General features: G+C 42.7%; 1 protein-coding gene across 1 annotated transcript; it reads right to left on the reverse strand.

Annotated features, from left to right (window-relative positions):
• Positions 1-16904: 16904 nt before the first annotated feature.
• Positions 16905-18958, reverse strand: fam43a (family with sequence similarity 43 member A). The gene has a single exon (XM_080770969.1). The coding sequence runs from the start codon at positions 18738-18740 to the stop codon at positions 17688-17690; it is 1053 nt and encodes a 350-aa protein (XP_080627095.1). The 5' UTR covers positions 18741-18958; the 3' UTR covers positions 16905-17687.
• Between the last annotated feature and the right edge of the window lie 1531 nt (positions 18959-20489).

Here is a 20489-nt window from a genome sequence, read left to right on the forward strand (position 1 = left end):
GAACTGGTTGGAATAACGTGTTCCTTCCACGTGCTATACGTCCAACCAGGGAAACTCCCCCCTGTCAGGTGTAAAGGAGCGACTTGGACACTCAGGCATGAAGGAAGCATGAGTTCAAGTCCGTTGCTCTCCCCAGGTTGGCGGAGGGTGTGTAGAGCCCAGGATCACATTAGATAATTGACACAGGGGTGAAAAATGGGTTACAAAATCGTGGGATAAAAATATATATTTAAAAATAAAAAAATTATTGTGCTTAAGTAGCCTAGAATTTTGAGGTATTTGTACTTTACTTGAGCATGTCAAATTCTCAGTTATTTTATTTCTACTCCACTACATTTCATTGATTTCAGTGGAAAATATTGTACTTTTACGCCACTACAATTATTTAAAAACTTTAGTTACTAGTTATTACATACATAAACATACATTAACCACTTCAGCCCTACAGTATATACATTTCAGCCATTTGAAAATAGCCAATCCTAGCTCACAATGCAACAGCTGACAAATGTTCTGTTATCTGCTACAGTGTCCAACTGGCAACTTGTTTGTCAGTGTAACTTTCCTACAGGAGAGAATTGCTTTGAATTTGCACGTATCTGTGTGTGTACGTATGTGTACTGCAGTCTTTCTCAGCCTGCTTCCATGTGTGTTTATGAGTGTGTTTATCGTTACGACTTACGAGTGTGTGTGTGTGTGTGTGTGTGTGTGTGTGTGTGCGCGTGTGCGTGTGCGGAAAGCGAGGGCAGGACACAGTGGACGACCGGAGAATGAAATAAAAGGAAGCAGGAAGGAAGTGACGTACATTGGTGGACCACGAAACTAGGCCACAAAATGAGGCCTTTGTCACTGACACTGTACACTAATGTACATACAGTAGACGTGTACAGATGGCAGAGACAATGCAGGCCACTATTACAGCATTTAACATGCTGAGAAAAATGTTTACATTTAGGTGGAGTCAGTCTATTTGCAAAAGGAGAGAGGGGGGGGTGAGAGAGAGTGAGTGATGGCATTTTACATAATCATTCTGTGTAAGAAATTGGAATACACGTTTAATTCATAAACAATCACAGCTGTCCTGGTTGTTTTACTCTCTCTGGCTGAGGTCCTGCTATACTACTGTAGTAGCATGATCAGCGATAACAAGTTTAGAAATCTATGGCAATCGCATTGCTATAGACTGCAACCCTTTATTCCAAAGGGGGTCATTTTCCCACCTGCCAGCCCATAGTCAATTTGATTTTCATTTTATTAAAAATAAATGTAATTCACCGAGAGAGAGACCTGATGGTTCACAGAGAGAGAGATTCTGTTCACAGAGAGAGACCTGATGGTTCACATAGAGAGAGATTCTGTTCACATAGAGAGACCTGATGGTTCACACAGAGAGAGATTCTGTTCACAGAGAGAGACCTGATGGTTCACACAGAGAGACCTGATGGTTCACATAGAGAGACCTGATGGTTCACAGAGAGAGATTCTGTTCACAGAGAGAGACCTGATGGTTCACAGAGAGAGACCTGATGGTTCACATAGAGAGACCTGATGGTTCACAGAGAGAGATTCTGTTCACAGAGAGAGACCTGATGGTTTACATAAAGAGAGATTCTGTTCACAGAGAGAGACCTGATGGTTCACAGAGAGAGACCTGATGGTTCACATAGAGAGAGATTCTGTTCACAGAGAGAGACCTGATGGTTTACAGAGATGGAGGCGGTTAAGGCAGACTGCTCCACCGGGCTGATAACACACAGCAGTTCATATAGATGCAAACCCCAAAACCATCACCACCACAAGCCGGATCTGAGCCCAACATTATACCCCTAACCACATATAAAATGCCTTTCTTCCCACAGGAAAATATCACAAACTAATTCCAGCTGGATATACTGTCCTAGCTGTCTACTCCGCAAATCAATCAATCAGTCAGTAAAGGGAGTTTATGATGAAGCAGAAATTAAGTTAATGCCAGGAAACAATTTTAAACATGGTGTTTCTAACAGATCACATGTGTGTTTAGTGTAAAGCAATGTGAAAACGCTGCATCGAGTGAGATTCCATTCTCCTGGATTTAAACACCAGGGACAAAATTGTACACACAAAGATCCTGTGTTCAGAGGTGATTACGATTAGCCCACATATTATACACGTGTGTGTGTGTGTGTGTGTGTGTGTGTGTGTGTGTGTGTGTGTGTGTGTGTGTGTGTGTGTGTGTGTGTGTGTGTGTGTGTGTGTGTGTGTGTGTGTGTGTGTGTGTGTGTGTGTGTGTGTGTGTGTGTGTGTGTGTGTGTGTGTGTGTGTGTGTGTGTGTGCGTGCGTGCGCGCGAGAGGCAGTATACTGCAAATCCATACATACATATTACTGTAGATGCAGATTTACATTGTGTCATGTCAGTTGTTCAAATGTTTCAGACGGTGTGTGTGCGTGCATGCATGCGTTATTTTATAGATTGAGGACAACCTCATTAGCTTTCGTTGTTAAAAAGTAAAGGTAAAAAGCAGGACCAATCCAAGTCTTTAGGGTGGCTTTTAGCGAAGTGTGAATTAGTGAAATAATTGGTTTTCAAAGCAGTATAGATCTGTTAGCCGCTGCTCTCACCGTTCTATTAACTACGTTGCTATCCAGACAATAAGGTATGCAGAGATCTCCCATCGTCTGGCAATGTGGGACTATGTGGACATTCATATTCACACCTACATATACCAGTAAAGATTTTGTGTGTGTATGTGTGTGTGTGCGCGCACGTTCGTTCGTGTGCATGCATGCATTTGTGAGTGAGATACAATGCTATGGTTTGGTTTGGTTTAACTTGTTATATTAAGTAAGGCATAAGTGAAAGAAAAACAGCGGTTACCCCAGGGCTTATGCAATGTGTTACAACACACATACACACCTTGTTTTAGTGTGAGAGAGAGAGAGAGAGAGAGAGAGAGAGAGAGAGAGAGAGAGAGAGAGAGAGAAAGTGTGTGTGCATGCGTGCGTGTGTGCGATTGTGCGTGCGACTGTGCGTGTGTGTGACAACGTCTGTTGGTGTAAGGCGCATTCCATCTGTGTCTTGTGAGAGACAGAGTATGTGGGATAAGCTGAAATCTCTGGCCCACACCCAGCACCAAAAGTAGCTCTTCTACACACAGCTGATTCCCTCTTTGAGAATCAAAGTCAAAGTCTCTTCCTAGAAGCGGCTGTAGCTTGGCATTCGCTTTTTTGAACGTGGCCAGAACACTAGGAGTGACTAAGATATACTTGCACATTTCTGAGAGGTGTTAAGGTTAAGGTTGCACTTTCACTATAGGTGCCAGACTGATATATCAGTCATTGGACAACATCGCTATTATGTAGCCGATTTTAACTGATTTTAACCACTTGGCATCATGTCAGATGTCAGGAGAACTTCAAAAGTAAAAAGAAATACAAAAAAACTCTCAGAGCGTGTGATAGGCTATACATTATTTTATTTACATGTTCTAAATGATTAGGTTAAATGTTTAGGTTAAATATAGGCCTATAATCAAATGTAAAATTAAAATGATAAACTTTAATCAAATCTTGACTTGATGATTTTTGCACTTTTTGACAAATGTTATGTGTGTGCAAAATCGAGATTTGCATCAGTCGGGCTCTAGTCATAGCAGAGCAAAACATTGGCATAGCAACAGCAAATACATTACACACACACACACACACACACAAAAAACAACTACATCTACATAAAATACCACAAGCACGATCCAGTACACTGGCACGCATGCACATGCATATGGCCAAAAAGTAAGTGCATATCATGCCCTCTATCCACCCGAACCCTCAGACAGCGTATGGCACACAGTGACTGATGATATCCTCATTCCACTGAGACAGCATGATAGGGCTATGAGATTACAGGCACCGACCGCTCTGCCATCAGCCAAGTGCACACAGATCCAGTAGGGCCAGGCTTGTTGTCTCCAGAAGCCTGTGGTCTTAATTGGCTTGGGAAGTGGTTGAGCTGCCATCTGGCTAAATCCCCACCAGCACATCTCTCCACACATGCTAGCTGCAGGGCGCACGTCATTTTTCTTATATCAGAAAAAAACCCATAATGTGTGTTCTTATATTTTACACGTGCAGATTTAGTTTCCAGTAATATTTGCACCTTCTCAATGTATATCTTGTAATAAATAATAACTGTTCACTTATAGCACAACGTTAATGTAGCAATGAACTGAATACAAAGAGATTCAGGCTCATGCGATTCTTTCCTTACAAACATTCGGTTCTGTTTTGCCTCCATATGGCAAGGAGACAAAGAAATGCATGAACAGATCAGATTACTATCACATCTATATTCCATGCCTCTTTGCAATAAACAGTGTTGTGTTTCTTGTGCGGTATTATATCGTGCGTGAAAAAACACCTTGCTTCGTTTAGCAGCATGGCTGACGGGGGCGTTGGCGGTTTCACACATGAACCCTGTGTCATCTGCTGAGCAATAGCCTGAGGGAGTCAACCCTGTGATCAACACACTGTTGATCACTGCGCTGTCTTCACTGTGTACACGGCTGTGGTTTCATGTGTTTAGCACATCTCTTTGTTAACCTCGTCTTGAAGATCTGCACTGTTATTTCTATGTGCGTGCGTGCGTGTGTGCGTACGTGTGTGTGTGTGCGTGCATGCGCATGGCCGTGGGAAGATATTTACAGTAGGAGGTGCTGAACGTTCAGTAAGGGGGTGCGCGTGCACTCGCCTCGTGCACGCACATTTTCCTGCATTTTCACACGGAAAAGTGGCTTTTACTTTGCGTAGGACTGCTTTGCGTGTAGAAAGACTAAAAGTCCTGTATTCAAAAATGTACTAAAGATATTGGTATCCAAATGCACTTAAAGTAAAGTAAAGTAAGTAAAGTAAGGTAAAAGTAATCATTATGCAGAAGGTCCCATTTCACAAGTTTTCAAATGTATAAAAATATTTTTGAAAATAGCACAAGCTCGTAGATCGGCTATTTTCAAATAGTCAAACAATAATAGAGCAAATTTGTACTTGAATACATGTACTTAGTTACTTTACACCACTGCTGTGTTAACAATATATAGCAGTTCCAATGGTGCTAATCAACCAATGCAGATTCAACTGAACCGTTCTTGGCTTGTATATCAATTAGCATGCCTTTAGCTCAGGGGTGGGCAATTATTTTCCCCCATGGGGCCAAATGAGAAACAGAAAATATTGTGTAGGAACTCAATTCGGCATAATATTAATTTCATTTCTATATACAAAGCTGTAAATGGCACTGTTTTGACAAGCTGGTAAGAGTATGATATTATTCTGACTTCAGTTAATAAATACTTAGTAGTCCATATTTTGTTGAAACCTCTGCATTTGGCATCCGGCATGCAAGGTAAAATGTCACGGGCCGGTAAGAGTCAACCAAAGGTTATTTGGCCCTCGGGCCGTGCAATGCCCAGAGGAAATGTACTGGGTTTTTGAGCTGACACGTTGACAAAACCACTTGTAATATATTTATATTAATTTTCATATTTACACGACAATTTTCAGTTCAGACATTTATGTGAATGACATACGATATACAAGTATTCGAAGATTCTGAATGTGTTTTTTAACTTTAACTTATTCTGATTATACCTTTTTCCGCAAATTGGTGCAGCTGCACCTATTTTATGCACTGCTTCACATATTGAGAACCCATGCTGGTTTTCGTATTCAAGACTGAATGTATTTCTTGACTGCTGCGAACAAAGGCCCTTGTTTTGTTTATTTCTGCCCCATGCTGCAGGGAGACACATGGTGTGGATACGTCTTCGATATATGCCTGGAGCACAGAGAACACAATACTCTAACTGTGTTCTGTGTGGGCCAAGATGTTCTACAGCTCAGGCTCAGTCCTGCGGCCTCTAGTCTTCACAATGTTACGTGACCCAAAGTGTCATGGAGAGGCCATAAGGCCGCAGCCCGCCGGGCATTAACACCGTCGCTCCCGACATCCGTGGCCGGTTACAACTGACCTGTGGCTCCCGACATGCGTGGCAGTATACAACTGACCCGTGGCAGGTTAAAACTAACTGTGGCTTCCTGTAAGGTTAGATTTAGGGTTGGGTTTTGGGTAGGGACTGTATAGGACTGTTAGTACGTCGGACCAAACACCCACTGTACATGTATAGAACAAATCTGAAATCTATGCTATGTAATGTCAGAAGAGTTGCAGAAGAGTTGCAGGGTTGAAATACCACTTTTTAATTAACAAATATGCCCTTATTTCCCTATATGCTTTTGTTTGTATAACAAATTGTGAAAATAGCCAATTCTTGCCCTGACTCAGAGGATTAGAGGCATTTGTGCGTTTCGTCTGTTATACTGAAGCAATCAGGATTTGTAAAAACTTTCAAAATAGGAGCTCTACAAGCTCACAATGTGTGGTGTTGGAATGCATCGTAAGCTTATCGATGTGTTATCCATGAAAGATTAAGTTGTTAAAGTACGGTTCAGTGATGTGATTTTTATCTATAAAAAAAACATCAAATCAAAATCTACATTTATTCAAATGTATCCTACAAGTTTCACCTTTTCGGTTGGACTCCCCAGCAATGGCAGCTGTGACAACTTCTGATGGTACTGTGCCGGGCCAATCTAATCATCAAACCTGGCATAGAAAGGTTCAATGATGGCGAGTGGAGAATCCAACGAGTGCCGTTATTGTGCCAAACTTTCTGTTGCTTCTGCCAAAGTGTAACCGATGGTAATGCAGCAGCATTACTGATCCGATACCCAGTCCGCCAGAGCACAGGCTTTGATTCCTATTAATAGCTACAGATAATCAATACCGGGGCATGGTGTGCCTTTATACAATGTCCTCCATAAAGCTGATCTAAATGCTGTGATCTGGGCCTGTGTGTCAACTATAGACATCTCTGTAGCAGGTCACAGTGGCCCAATGGAAAATTCAAAGATCATTATGATGGCGTGATCAATATTTTTGTCTGAAATCCCCTCTCAGTAGATATGATTTGCTTTCTGTGTGGCTTCTGGGCCGAGAAGGATGCAGCTTAGCCGTTGTCCTTGGGTCCAGTACTGGTCCAAAACACTGGTGATCTGTCTGAACAGGCTGAAGTACAAAGGTTAAATCCAGAAACAGGCACGGGTCAAAAACAGGCAAAATAACAGGATAAATGCTCAAGTTGTAGCTTATATACTACATAAACAGGGCTGATTAGCAGCAGGTAGAGAATATAGTGGCATGAATGAGGCAATAATTACTGTGGCAACAGGCACAGGTGTGGAAGTGGGCACAGGTGTGGAAGCAGGCCCGAATAGAACGGTCTGGCAATTCTGGCATATGCCAGATGAACCGGGCAGAGTAAAACACCTATATTCTCTATTAGAGAATTGGGCTGTCCTGGTCCATAGGGGGGTTGAAGTCATTGTGACCTTGGTGGAGGGGAGGCGGAGACTCTATTCCCCCCCGGCCGCCACGGTATGTCTAGCCTCGGAAACCCAGACGTTTTTATTTCCAGGGAGAAAAGTTAAAGTCTGGGACCGAGTCCACTTCAATTCGGCGCAAACGTCGATCACTCTCTGCTGATTTCTGATCGTCTGCACCTTTGTTAAATTGACGCACACACGTACACACACACCTCTCTCTCTCTCTCTCTAATTAATTAGTCTCATGTCGTGCAGCTCCGTCTAGATTCTCCCGGCGGATCCTGCCATAGAAAGCATAGGTGGACCCCAGGCTACGGTACGTCTGACTCTGACGTAATCCACTTTAAAAAGAAAATGGTGGCAGGATAGATTGAAGCAGGTGACAGGAGGGAAATTATGGAGAGAAAACAAAACTGAAAAGTAAAGGGTGGTGCGGAGAAAGCACGAGCGAAAAAACAAAAGGGTCTTGAAGCTAACCAAGATGTTTGCGGCCCAGGCAGTGGAAGTGGACACAGGTGTGAGTGGACACGGGCTCCTGTGCACTGACTGGAGTCCCTGTTTTGGGAAAATATAAAATGCATTCGATATACAAGCTTACAACCCAGTTATGACTGAGGTTAGTGGTTAAGAAAATCACTCCTTTGTTTATGTTGTGACAAATCCTGGAAACAGTGATTTGTTATCATTGCCTCATAATCCACACGTGTGTCCCACTGTCATTTAGGGTAAACTGCCGGCCTGTGGCAGAGGAGGAAAAATAGAATTAGAACTTAATAAGGAATTAGATAATTGGTACTTGCAAGCTTATGATAAAAACCCTGAGGTAGACGTACTGTATGATGATACAAACAGTATAATTACACATCAAAGACTTTCTCATTTTGAAGTCAACTCTGCCTTATGGTGAAGAATGAGCGAAAAGTGAGACGGTGGTTAGTGGTGGCACCTCTATGAATTGTTACGCTGTGCAGTCTGTGAACAAAATAATTTGAGACTGGGTGCGAGAATGGGTGCACATGTATTATTTTTTCAATAGCTTTTACTTATCGCATGGAGAATTGTTTGCCGTTTATGTCAGTAAATATGAATGAACTATACTATTATAATTATGGGTAACAAACATAGCTCGTTGACAATAGAGATGCATTAACGAAGTGATTGGAAATTGTCTTGTTTTCAGTTATCCTGATCATTTACCGGTACTTGGGATTTCTGAATGTCCCAGAAACGCATATCGTCTCAGCTAAAACGTACTTTTTAATGGATTTGAACCCTTCGGCTCTTGTGTTTCAATGGATACATCATTCTGAAGCTCTTGTGTTTTAAACAGTTTAGCTGCTTAACCCGTTTTACACGCTATTTAATACATGTTTCTCCGCTGCGTAATACGCTATACCCGCTATTTGTTTTATGTTTTTGTTTTGTAATACCGGGTAATTTAAAATAAATAGCGGATTTGTCGCAGACCTGGTGACGAGGCCGTCGCATTTTGATGACGAAACCGGAAATCGACGCGTGCCCTGGGCTGCAAGGGCTTCTGGGAAAATGAGTTCAATGCAAGTGAACAGTAGTTCTAACTGTACTCCAGCAGCCCCTCGCTGCCTGTTGTTGTTCCGGGTCGCGATGGTCGCATATTTTTCTCTTCAACCTCAACAACCCATGGAACTATTTTCAGGTGGATTTTCATGGATCAAAGGCACAAATACTTAGGCGTATGCTCCAAAGGTAATAAAACAATCCTGGCAGCCTCTGTAGAATAGATATATTAATGTTAATTAAAGGATACCTTGCCATTGAGGCACCCATCATCAAACGAGCCTATCCTTACAAAATAATATCAAGTCACTATCCTGCATCAAAGGCTTTTTATTACAAGGTGAACAGCTTCAAATGTATGCTAAATTGCACCCTGTGTGTCGTATCTTCAGCTCAGTGACAACCTCTATATATTTCAGGCTGCATATTTATAAACCTTAATACATTCTGTTGGAAGTAGATATCAGGGCTGGTGCCTCTAAATGGCCTGTCAGAAGATGAACCCACAGCTGACAGCACTGAACATGCACGCAAACACACATAGATTTAACCCACCCAAAGGTGAGTTTATATGGCCACAATGTGTTGTCCCTAGAGACTCTAGTTTTGAAGTTTTTTTCTGCCCAAATGCCAGGTGTCTCTGAGGCTTTTTTTGTTTCTTGCATAAACTTTGGGACTGATTACTCTGAAATGATGAACTTCACCTGTGGTGCTGACGCCCAACATGAGGCTGCAGATGGCAACATTATATAAAACAGCCTCACCCTCTGGGCACACTTTAGCGGACAGCCGCGGACAGAAGAAGCTGTGTTTTATTCATTTTCATTTCCGAGTTTTTAGACAGCTGGTGGATGGAAAAGAATGTTTCCGGGAATCTGTCCGTCGCGGCAGTCAGCCACGGTGGTGGAGCTTCTTTTCCATCCACCAGCAGTCTAAAAACTCTGAAATTACGTAAAACACAGCTTCTTCTGTCCACTAAAGTGTGCCCAGAGGGTCAGTGGTAGAGGAGCGAGGAATGGCATAAGGAAAGGATGGCCAAGGCCTATGGAATACATGCAACGTAACATGCAACTTGATATGAATGTTTGTTGCAAATATGACATGTTTATTTGTGATAACTGATTATGTATTTTTGTCATTTTTTTCCAGTTTCTACGTTGGGTTCCAAAATAAAGATTAACATAAAGCTCATCAGTCTTTATTAATATCCAGCTCGTCCGCTACAATAGACATTGTGTGTTTCACTCTCACACAAACACGTGTCTCCTCTGAGGGAACTTAAACAAGGTGCAGGACATAGCATCTGTTTCCTGTCGGTGATGAAAAAGTACACTTATACCGTGACTTTATCCAAGCGAACCACTGTGGGTTTCTCATATTTGGACAGATTATTATGTTGGGAGAAGTAGTCTACATGTAATTGGATAAGCCTAGTGAAAAGACAGCACAAGACTAGCTGTCACCGGGAAAACGAAAATGCAGCCTTTTGACAAGGCATAATTTCTAGGCATTAGCGTACCCCACAAATCCCCCGCTAATATCCCAAAACGGTCTGAGTATCTCATCGGAAACAGTGAAAAACACGATAGATAGACAGTCACCCATTATTTCAATTCTGTCGTCCTAGACAGTTTGTCTGTCTTTCTGACGATTGCCCCATGATTTTCCCTTCTCTCTCCCCTGTTATTATTCCATTTCCTCCCCATGTAACGGAAGGACCGAAATAACCCTGCTGAAATCTACGGCTCTCTGGGGGCAGAGAGCTTTGTGTCCGAGACGACAGGAGCACAACGGTGGAGCTGGTGGCTGAGTGGAGCCCTGAGAGCAGAGCACTCTGGTTTCAAGGTCTCCCAGGGAGCCAGCCACACACACACACCACACACACACACACACACACACACACACACACACACACACACACACACACACACACACACACCCCACACACACACACTCACACGGCTCATTACAGTGGCGGCCATTATGGAGACAAGAGCGAGATACACTGCGTGAGAGGCTCTCAAGATCCATGATTCACAAGGGGGTGGGGTCAGGGGTAAAGCATACATCTTCAACCACGGGAGTCATTACCAGAACAGATTCAATCTGAGCCCGAGGAGTGTGATGAAGGATGTGGTACACCGTAAAAAAAAAAAAAAAAAACCCCATCTGTTCATTTAAAGCTGCAATTCCTAACTTTTATGTCCTGACCCGGGACTCGAACCATGGGCCCCGCACGCAAGCGGAAAACGTCTACTGCTGACATAATAGGATATAGGAAGGAGTGTGCTTTTAAGATTCACAGAATACCACGTCATTAGTGGTCCTACACGACCAAAAGGGTCCATTTGCTCCAGTTTTAGTGTTCACGAGTCAACGCCCCATGCTGTCAGAGCTAAAACATGGCTGACAAGCTGTTGAATACTAGTTCATAGATGGAAGGTTTTAATGGATGCATTGTATTTTTAATAATTAATTTTGACCTGTCTGTTCTCATCCAATTCAACCAGAATATCGAAGCGGGCCCTCAGCATTCTTTTAGAGAACACCTCTCAATTCTCATCATGAAACATTTCGTCAAACCTGTGCTGAGGGCCTGTGACTTGTTAACTGTTCCAAAACTCACACGTTGACGGGACTATGCACGCACTCACGGTCGCATGCAAGCAAGCATGCATGCACGCACACACGCACGCACACACGCACACACGCACACACACACAGACAAAGATACATACTGTTCACTTAGGCGCACACTTACGTTCCGACTCACTTTCTCACACACGCACACAATCTCTGGAGGGCAGCTGTCAGATTCAGACTAATGAGATGCGACTGACGCTATAGAAATTAACATTTGTTTCTCTCACATGCTCCGTCAATCACAGATGCATATCGGCACCCATCATCTACTTAGACACCCACACATGGACACAAACACAAAAAAGCTTGCAGAGCTGGTATCTTACACACACACACACACACACACACACACCTCATTCAATACATGACACTTATATTCCAAGCAAAGTTTACTGTCATTTTACCCATGAAGCATGAGTGTTAATTTACCTACGTTTTTAATTCTTCTGTTATCACAATGCACTATAACACAGCTATATTTAAGACCTCGTCGTACGATCGTTTCGCACAGCAAAAATGGACATCACAACATGTCTGCAATGCGATGCATTGTGAGAAGATCTGATATTTTCACCAATTTCTTTCACTTTTAATCACATAGTACAGGATGAAAGTGGTTGTTGATTCAGTTAATGATTTTGTTCACTTTCTCATTTCCTCAGAAAGGTTGGTCCTTGGCACGCAATTGGGTGATGAAGTGTCCTGTCCCTGACTCTGCATTGGGCTGTGGTTACAGGTGCGTCATGCTGTACAGAATAATAGAGTTGTGGGCTTTACCAAACAGTGGTTATTGTAATTGACGAGTGCATTGATACACTTAACATTTAGCCTGGTCTTTAAAAAAAAGTCAGTTTCAGCATCCTCAAAAGCATCTACCCACACCTCCTGTATAGTACTACTAGAGCGGAGGTGGCATCAATTACTGTACGCAAGTGTCTATTTACAGTCCCCGGGCATGCTGGGACATGTCTCGTGTTCCTGCCGCTGTTCCTAGAGGTCTTATCATCAGCTCTGATTGAGCTGGTCTGTCTCTGTCATCCCCGGTGTGCTGTTGATGTAAGCAGATCCCCTGTTCTAGTAATGGGCCCTGGGTGCTCCCTGCTCTCCTCGTGCATAATTGAGAGACAGATTTACGGTTGCACGGTTCAAAACAAACCCGTGTATTTTGGCACTGGAGATGAACTGATGGCTCCACAAGGAGATCATTAGGGAAGTAAATATCGAGATTCCTTCATTATTTCTTCAAAAATATATTATTTATGTAGCATTATGTATTTATTTTTCATAACTGAACTCTTCTGGGTCACACGGCATTCTCCAGGGGAATTAACTGATTAATGGTACTCCGCCTTAGCAAAGCATTGCGGTTGATCATGAAACGCTGCAGCGAGTGACACGGTCCCTCGAGTCTTGCATAAAAGAAACCATTGTGCAGATATAATGCAAATTGATGCTATTGCTGCAGTTGTTCTATATTCATGAACACTTACATGGTCGTTTTTCATTACCACTGGGGCTCTGAAACCTGTTAATTTTAAAAGATACAGTGCATAGCTTTTGTCAGACAATGGCTAAATGTTATGGTAAAGTTTCATTGGCTAATAAAGATATTATGTGCAGTTTTGCACAACCCCATAATTTAACCCATCATGCGTTAGTCCGACATACGTAGCCGGTTAAGACTCACGGGTGGCTTCCGCGTGCGGTTAGGGTTAGTAATGTCGGATTATTGGGACGTCGGACTAACGCTACGCAGCCATTTGGAGCAGTGGGCAGCTACAGGGGTCAGAGAGCAATGTATGAAGAGTTCATCGTCTTGCTCAAGAACATTTCGATGTGTTGCCGGGAGGAGCCGGGATCCAGCCACGAACCAAGACGAAGATCTACCTCCTTGAACGCGTTTAACAGCTCTGACATACTGACACACATTGTGATGATACATGTGACTCAAACACTTGACTTTCCTGACAATCCACTGTGCAAACACTGGCCGTTTAGGAGATATACTGTATGTATGGCAATCAAAGGGCTCCTATTTTTGAGGGGCGCTAGCCCCTCCTATATACAGGTTTAATGTTTGTTTTTAGTTCAATGTTTGTTCTAAAAACGCCTTTGACAATGAAGGGAAAATGTACGTCATCTTGTCCCTAACACAAACATTAAATGCCATTAACAATAAAGAGAATTTAATGTTTGTGTGTGCACCGTTTGTTTTACATACACCATTACATCCCCTAATCAACATGAGTTTGAGACTTTAATATATTAGCGCCCCTCACTTCACACAGGTGTGGTTTTTAGTTCAACGAACTCCACTTTCTGTGGCCAACTTCAATTGACAGATGTTGAGCACGCATTCAAGGTGTCAACAAACCCTTTATCCACACAATCACACAATTAGGATTGTCACATGCAGCAGATTTCCATGGTACCCTACGCGTCGGAAAGGAAGGCTGTGACGTGGGAGAGATCTCAGATAGTGGTCACGGGTATTGTTTGAAAATGTGGGTCAGGGAAAGAAATCCTATGTTTGTGGTGACGTGATGAGCAGCTTTAAATGCAGTCTCTCTGTTATAGGGCGGTCAGAAGAGTAGCTGGCCAATAATCGCACATCCTGTCTGTTTCCTAGGTGGTGCCCGGCATGCGGCGACTGCGAGGGTGGCTTCAGTGCAGCATGCTGCAGCAGCTGTAGCCTTGGGGATTGCACTGCACGAGGAAAGAAAACTATAGCAGCTGTGTGTTGGGTTTCTGCACTATTTCCATTCCCATGCCATCGTATAATTTCTATGTGGCAAGGCCGAAAAAAACCTGCAACCAAATCTCGTCTCAGTTAGTGTGTGTGTGTTTCCTGAGAACACATGAATTCATAATGAGACGCAGTATAGCTTTTTATAGTCCAACCGCAGGCTGAAATACATTAACCTCCTGTCTCACATTCCCATTATAAATCCTCAGTGATATTTTCAGTCTGGGCTTACTGTGTGTATAAACTATTACCCTCTGCATGGCCAATGTGATTTTCATGACTGTAACAGTGACCATCCAAGTAAAAATCCTCATCCACCCTTCTCCTCTGTGCAGCGGCAAGCTCACTGTTCTCTTCCCTTATGTCTTATTCAGTGTGGTGATACAGTATAGTATTACAGTGGATGGCTTTCGTACTCCAGAGGAGTCGGATGGGTGCTATAACTGCAGTACAGTAGTTCAGTAAGGCTGTGGTTAAAATGTGGAACTTCTGCTAATGTTCCATCTAACGTGCTATCATCTACTAACGTCTGGCCCTGAGGGAGAGCATCAGTGCACGCCGTAGCAGTGGGGCATGCTGGGATGCAGACCAAGAGAAAACCAATGCTTGAATCGGCACCACTCAGCCCCTATAGACGATAAGAATACTAATAGTTACATCAATATAGCAACTCCCCCAGACATCCATATAGGAGACAGTAGAGGAAGTCCTTTGGGGTTTCACATGAATAATGACACTGCACATACACCGCAATGGGCTACCCAGGAGGACGAAAACTGAGCTCCCTGCAGCCCTGCCATCCTTCGGTCAGTTCAAAGGAATGCTCCTGCTTCAATTGATTTATTTTACTGGTTGTTGCTGCATTTAAGTTCCTTTGTAATTTATCCTGATTTATAATGTTGTGTTGATGTATTGTTTTGACTGTATTTGTGAATTGTAACCTTGGCTACATTGAAAATGAGGACTTGCCCTCAACTGTATTTCCGAGTATAAATAAAGGTGATGATTATTATGATGATGAAATGCTGCTACTGTGCTCTGTGTGTTTGGGATATTAATAACTATCCAAGCCTATTATGTGCTATTGGTGGCAATGCGGGCCTGTTGCTATATGTTGGTGAACTGTCTGAGAGAGGCCTTACACACACACACACACACACACACACACACACACACACACTAGAGGTGGCAGCGGGACATGGCTTCTTTCACCAAAAGCCATAGGTGCTGGTGTGACTCTGTTGTGTGGTGTGAGAATATCAAACATTTCAGGGCATTTCTGCCTTTACATGAGGCCTGGTTTTATGAATAGGCTATTAAGTATTTTCTACAGTGTCATTGATTTTCATACAAGATTCTCTATAAGGTTTGTAGTGATCCGTGTGGAGAAATACTCTCTGTCCACATCCTGTTGGGAGCGGTTGTGCAACTCCAGGGAAACACGGAGCAATCAGGAGTTTCAGGGACACCTTGACATGAAACCTGGCGCAGGCAGAGTGGGAATCAAATCAGGCTCTTCTGGTTCGCAGACACAAGGCTGCCTTACCTCCTGAGCCACTGTCTGCCAGCCAATTGTCATTAAAATAATTTAAGGATGCAAATGTTCTGGCTCTTGTAGCGTATACGGTGCACGTACTATAGACGAAACCAGCATTCAATGTGGAAAATGTTATTTTTGTACTTTTGTGTTTCTCTTCTTTATATATTACTTTACTGTTGAAATGTAAAATTTACATTTCAACGAAATGACAACACAAAAACTAAGGCACTGGTGTCGTACTTCTGGTTTACCGGAACGGGGTGCAACTCCCTGCAGTGCCCTGCTCAATTTGTTGTATTTACATGGTTCATTGGTCCATGGTCTCAGAGGTCATCGCTATAGTCTTCATCATTGTTGGGGATTTAAAACACGACACGGCATGCTATAACACGCCGTTCCACATCATTTTTGAGGATTTTTTAAAATTCTGCAATTTCCGCAATTTTCAATTTCCGCAATTGCCGCAATTTTCAATTTCCGCAATTTCTAATTTCCGCAATTTTCAATTTCCGCAATTTCCGCAATTTTCAATTTCCGCAATCTCTGCACTACCTGCTTTGAACATTTAAAACCCAGTCACCCAGTTGATGCTAATGCTTATGCCGATACTGCTTGCGGTGAGGTGATCAATGGGGGCCTGTTGCTATGTTGGTGAACTGTCTGAGACATTATGTCCAAAGACTTTTCTAATTAATTAATCGACCTTTATTACTTGTGAACCCTGAACACACTGCTTCTACACACACCCTTAAAATTAATGATTGGGAAAGAGAATGAATCAAACAATGGTACAGTATAGATTCTATATTGTACCATGTAAAATGTCTATTGTCTAAGCACTTAATGTACAGTGCATCCACGTTATGACACTTACAATGCCATAATGAAGCTTTGAAATAGGCCTATAGTAGTTGTTTTCCTTTCATAGGTATCAAGTTAAATTCCCACACAAGTGTTATTAACACAGTCATGTAATGCATATGAACTATGATGACACTTTCATATAATTTGTTTTGTTTTTTATTGGTAATTTTCTGAGGTTCACATAACCACATTTTTCTTCTTTAAAAAATAACAAATATTTATACTTACACTTAATGCATCTTACTTTGTACAGCTTCATACATTAAGATTGTTTTCTTTTGCACAGCAAAGATAGGACATATGTTTATGACAACATACGACACGATATTAGGCCTATGTACATCGCAATCAACGTAATACTCGACTGAATTCCACAACAGTGCAAAAAATGAAATAACTGAACAGGCTGTCACAAAAAGCGTCCTGAACGGAGAGTGGAGGGTGTCTGTTGTACAGTTGTTTACACTCACTGAATGTGCTGCTTTCAAAACGGAATGTTTTTGTTGGAGCATTCGGGGCAAAAAAAGGCATTTCTATGATAGAAACAGGTTGGGTAAACAGGCCTGGCCGCTAAAACAAATCCTCTTAAATAAAAGAGAAGGAATTACTGTGCGTCCTCGTGCGCACTTGGACTTTGTGCCTTGAATCATCTCTAATATGGGCATGCACAGTATTTGTCGTGTGTGTGTGTGTGTGTGTGTGTGTGTGTGTGTGTGTGTGTGTGTGTGTCCTCAACAATATATCATTCAATGACAGCTTGTTTGTCTGTCCCCGTGCTGCTTATTGTCCCCAGAACCTTTGAGGTCTTTTCTATATCCTTTCAAGTCTGCCAGGAGAGGAGACAAAACGTGACAATGTGCTGCTGATAAACAAACAGGATGTTTCTTAAATTGTAGAGACCTCATGGCTCAAAATAAAACGTCCAGTTGTGCATGAACTATTCAGGAAATTTCCTGCAACCTTCCCTCTTCGAATCCGTTTGCAACAACAGTGACAACAGAAATGGGCTCCTGGTTGCTCTCTATCGAGGACTCGCTGCCCGTGCTTTCACCAGACAGAAGCCTGGTGACTCGGAGGTCCGCTTTCAGTGTCTGCACGTCGTTCCCTATGCTCATTTCGCCAAGGTCATTAATTATCTGCGACAGCTCCTGCTTCCCATTGCTAACGCAGTCATCGTCCGTGTCGAGAATGTCCTCGCACTCAAAGTGCATCGCTTTCTCCTCCTCCTCCTCCCCGAGCAAGTCCTCGGTGATCGAGCCCAGTTTGGGTGCGCTCCGGCTGCGCTCCACCGGGGGCTTGTAGTAACACTGTCCGTTGAGGAGCTTCCTGAGGGGGACGAGCGGGATGGTCTGCTCCCCTATGAGCTGCTGGTGCTGGTGCCTCGCGTCGTCCCTCCTCTTTAGCCTCTTGAACTCGGCGAGAGCCGTTGCGGAGGTCTGGTACAGAAGCAGCGCCATGGCTTTCGCCTTCTCCGGCTTGGACACGAGCACGGCGTGGCACCGAAGCATCACCGCCTTGTGCTTCATCTCGTGCCTGTAAATCCACGCAAAGATCTTGGGTAGCCTCGGGTCCGCGACGCAGTACGTTATCCGGTGCAGCAAATACAAATGTCCCGGTCTCCGCGCCTTATCGTCCACATGCACCATCCTGATGCCCTGCGAGCTGATGGTGAGCTTCATCTTGGTGCCATTCTTGCCCATTTCACTTTTCCCCCAGATCTTGCTCACCGCCACGTCCGTGCAGCCTTCTCCTTTGGACTGGATGGTGGTGGCGTTCCCCAGATAGAGCACGGTGTACGTGGGGTCCTCGCTGGTGATCTTCACCTTTTTCCTCTTGGACTTGAACATGCTGCCGACCCGGTTCAACGCGCTCTCCGGGCAGGATTTGGCGAAGGAGGTGAGCGCCGAGTAGTTCAGACTCACCGCATATCCCTTCTGCTTCGACTGTTTGTCTTCCTCGATCAAGTCGAACTTATTTTTCTTCCAGGGCAGCATTATACGGGTCGTCGTTTCCCCGTCCAAAGCAATTGGATATGGTAAAACTAGAAACTGATCTTATCTTGGTATTGCACTCAAGTGTTATCGGTATTTTGATTGTCCTCAGTCATTTAGTGACCACTCCGTGCGAGAGCGAATGGTCATATGTCCATCCTCCAAAGTGGTCTTGTTGATCGTAGTGTTATGATCCCACCATCACAGCTCTGTGGTGCAGCTTGAAGTTGAATCTAATCTACTGGAAATGGGATGCTGCTTGGTGCTTATATTCTGGGTCAAACCAATTCAGCGCGTCCGTGGGGGACGGGGGAGCAGGGCTACACTCTGGGCTAAACCAAAGCTGGTGTTTTGTTCGTTGACCGTTCAGTCAGTCAGTCAGTCAGTGTAAGCTGCCTTGCCTGTGGCGAAGAATACACTTCTGGGAACTCAGATTACCTTGCCTGAAGTTGGACGATGACATGATTTGGATGATTATTTTTTAACACATGATATGTAATTATTGCGTGGCGTGACGTAGCTATCCCTTCGAATATTGCTTTGTTGATTAGGTCTTGTTTATTATTGTAGGCTATACTATTGTTTGTATGTCTTTAGACTACCAGAAAATGTCTGAATGAATTGAATACACAGGAACACAATGGAATAAGCCCATAGGGCATTTAGTGTTATCCTTTTTAACAATCACTGTAAACCTCTGTGCAACAATCTGCAAACTGTTAATAAAGTATTCTATCTATCTATCTATCTATCTATCTATCTATCTATCTATCTATCTATCTATCTATCTATCTATCTATCTATCTATCTATCTATCTATCTATCACCAGATGCATTATAAGTGCATGTGACAAACACCTTGAATTTGAAGAAGCATGATGTTGTTATAAAGTAATTATCACAGTGTATTGAAAATGTTTGATAGGCATGTGATTAATCCTTAATCCTTAATAATTATTAGTTAACTTGACAATTTGCTTTTAATGCACTATAACCAAATAGTTGCAGACTAAAGTGCTTACACCACGTTCAATATGGTTGTCTCGTGTATACATAATTAGGCTAATAATGATGAGTATTTTCAATTGAATTATCATTTCAGAAATTACTGGAAAGGTTGTGTTTTAAAGACACATCATCATCAAAGTGTTTCTTCTTAGATTTGTTCTTATTGTTCTTATTGATGGTCCACTTGTGATCTGCTGTAGGTTGGACAGAACACTACAATAATAGTGTAGAGTAGAGTAGTAGACTGCTGTCAGGTTCTTGTCCTCATTCGAAAAATGGTTCTATGCTGCCATCTATTGGCTTGATAGGAATATGAATAGGCGTGTATATATTTGTCAATGTACTTCGTATCGACAGTTGATAAATTCATGTAAAACGACACCACCTTCTGTTTAAAAAAAAGGCAAAAAGAGACAATAGTGTGAACTATGCTGAGAAACCACAGAAAACTGTTTTCTATGCTTAAGTAAAAATTGTAATTTCGTTTTTTGATAATTTCACTTAGTAAATTAATTCAATACAGTAATTATATTAGTATATTAATATTAACTAACTGTTATGCTGATTGTTATTATTTACTAGTGTTGTTTTTATTTCATAATCATCATGCGGGAATAAGGAACGGTTCTTGGAGTTGTGATTTCTTTCTGAGCCATTTTGAGTGATGCACAGGACATACGATTGGCAGATACCATTAATGTATCTTTACAGATTGCTATGATATGTTAAACATGCAAGTAGACA

The sequence above is a fragment of the Protomyctophum bolini genome (assembly GCF_963924005.1).
Source record: "Protomyctophum bolini genome assembly, chromosome: 8".
NCBI classification, from domain to species: Eukaryota; Metazoa; Chordata; class Actinopteri; order Myctophiformes; family Myctophidae; genus Protomyctophum; species Protomyctophum bolini.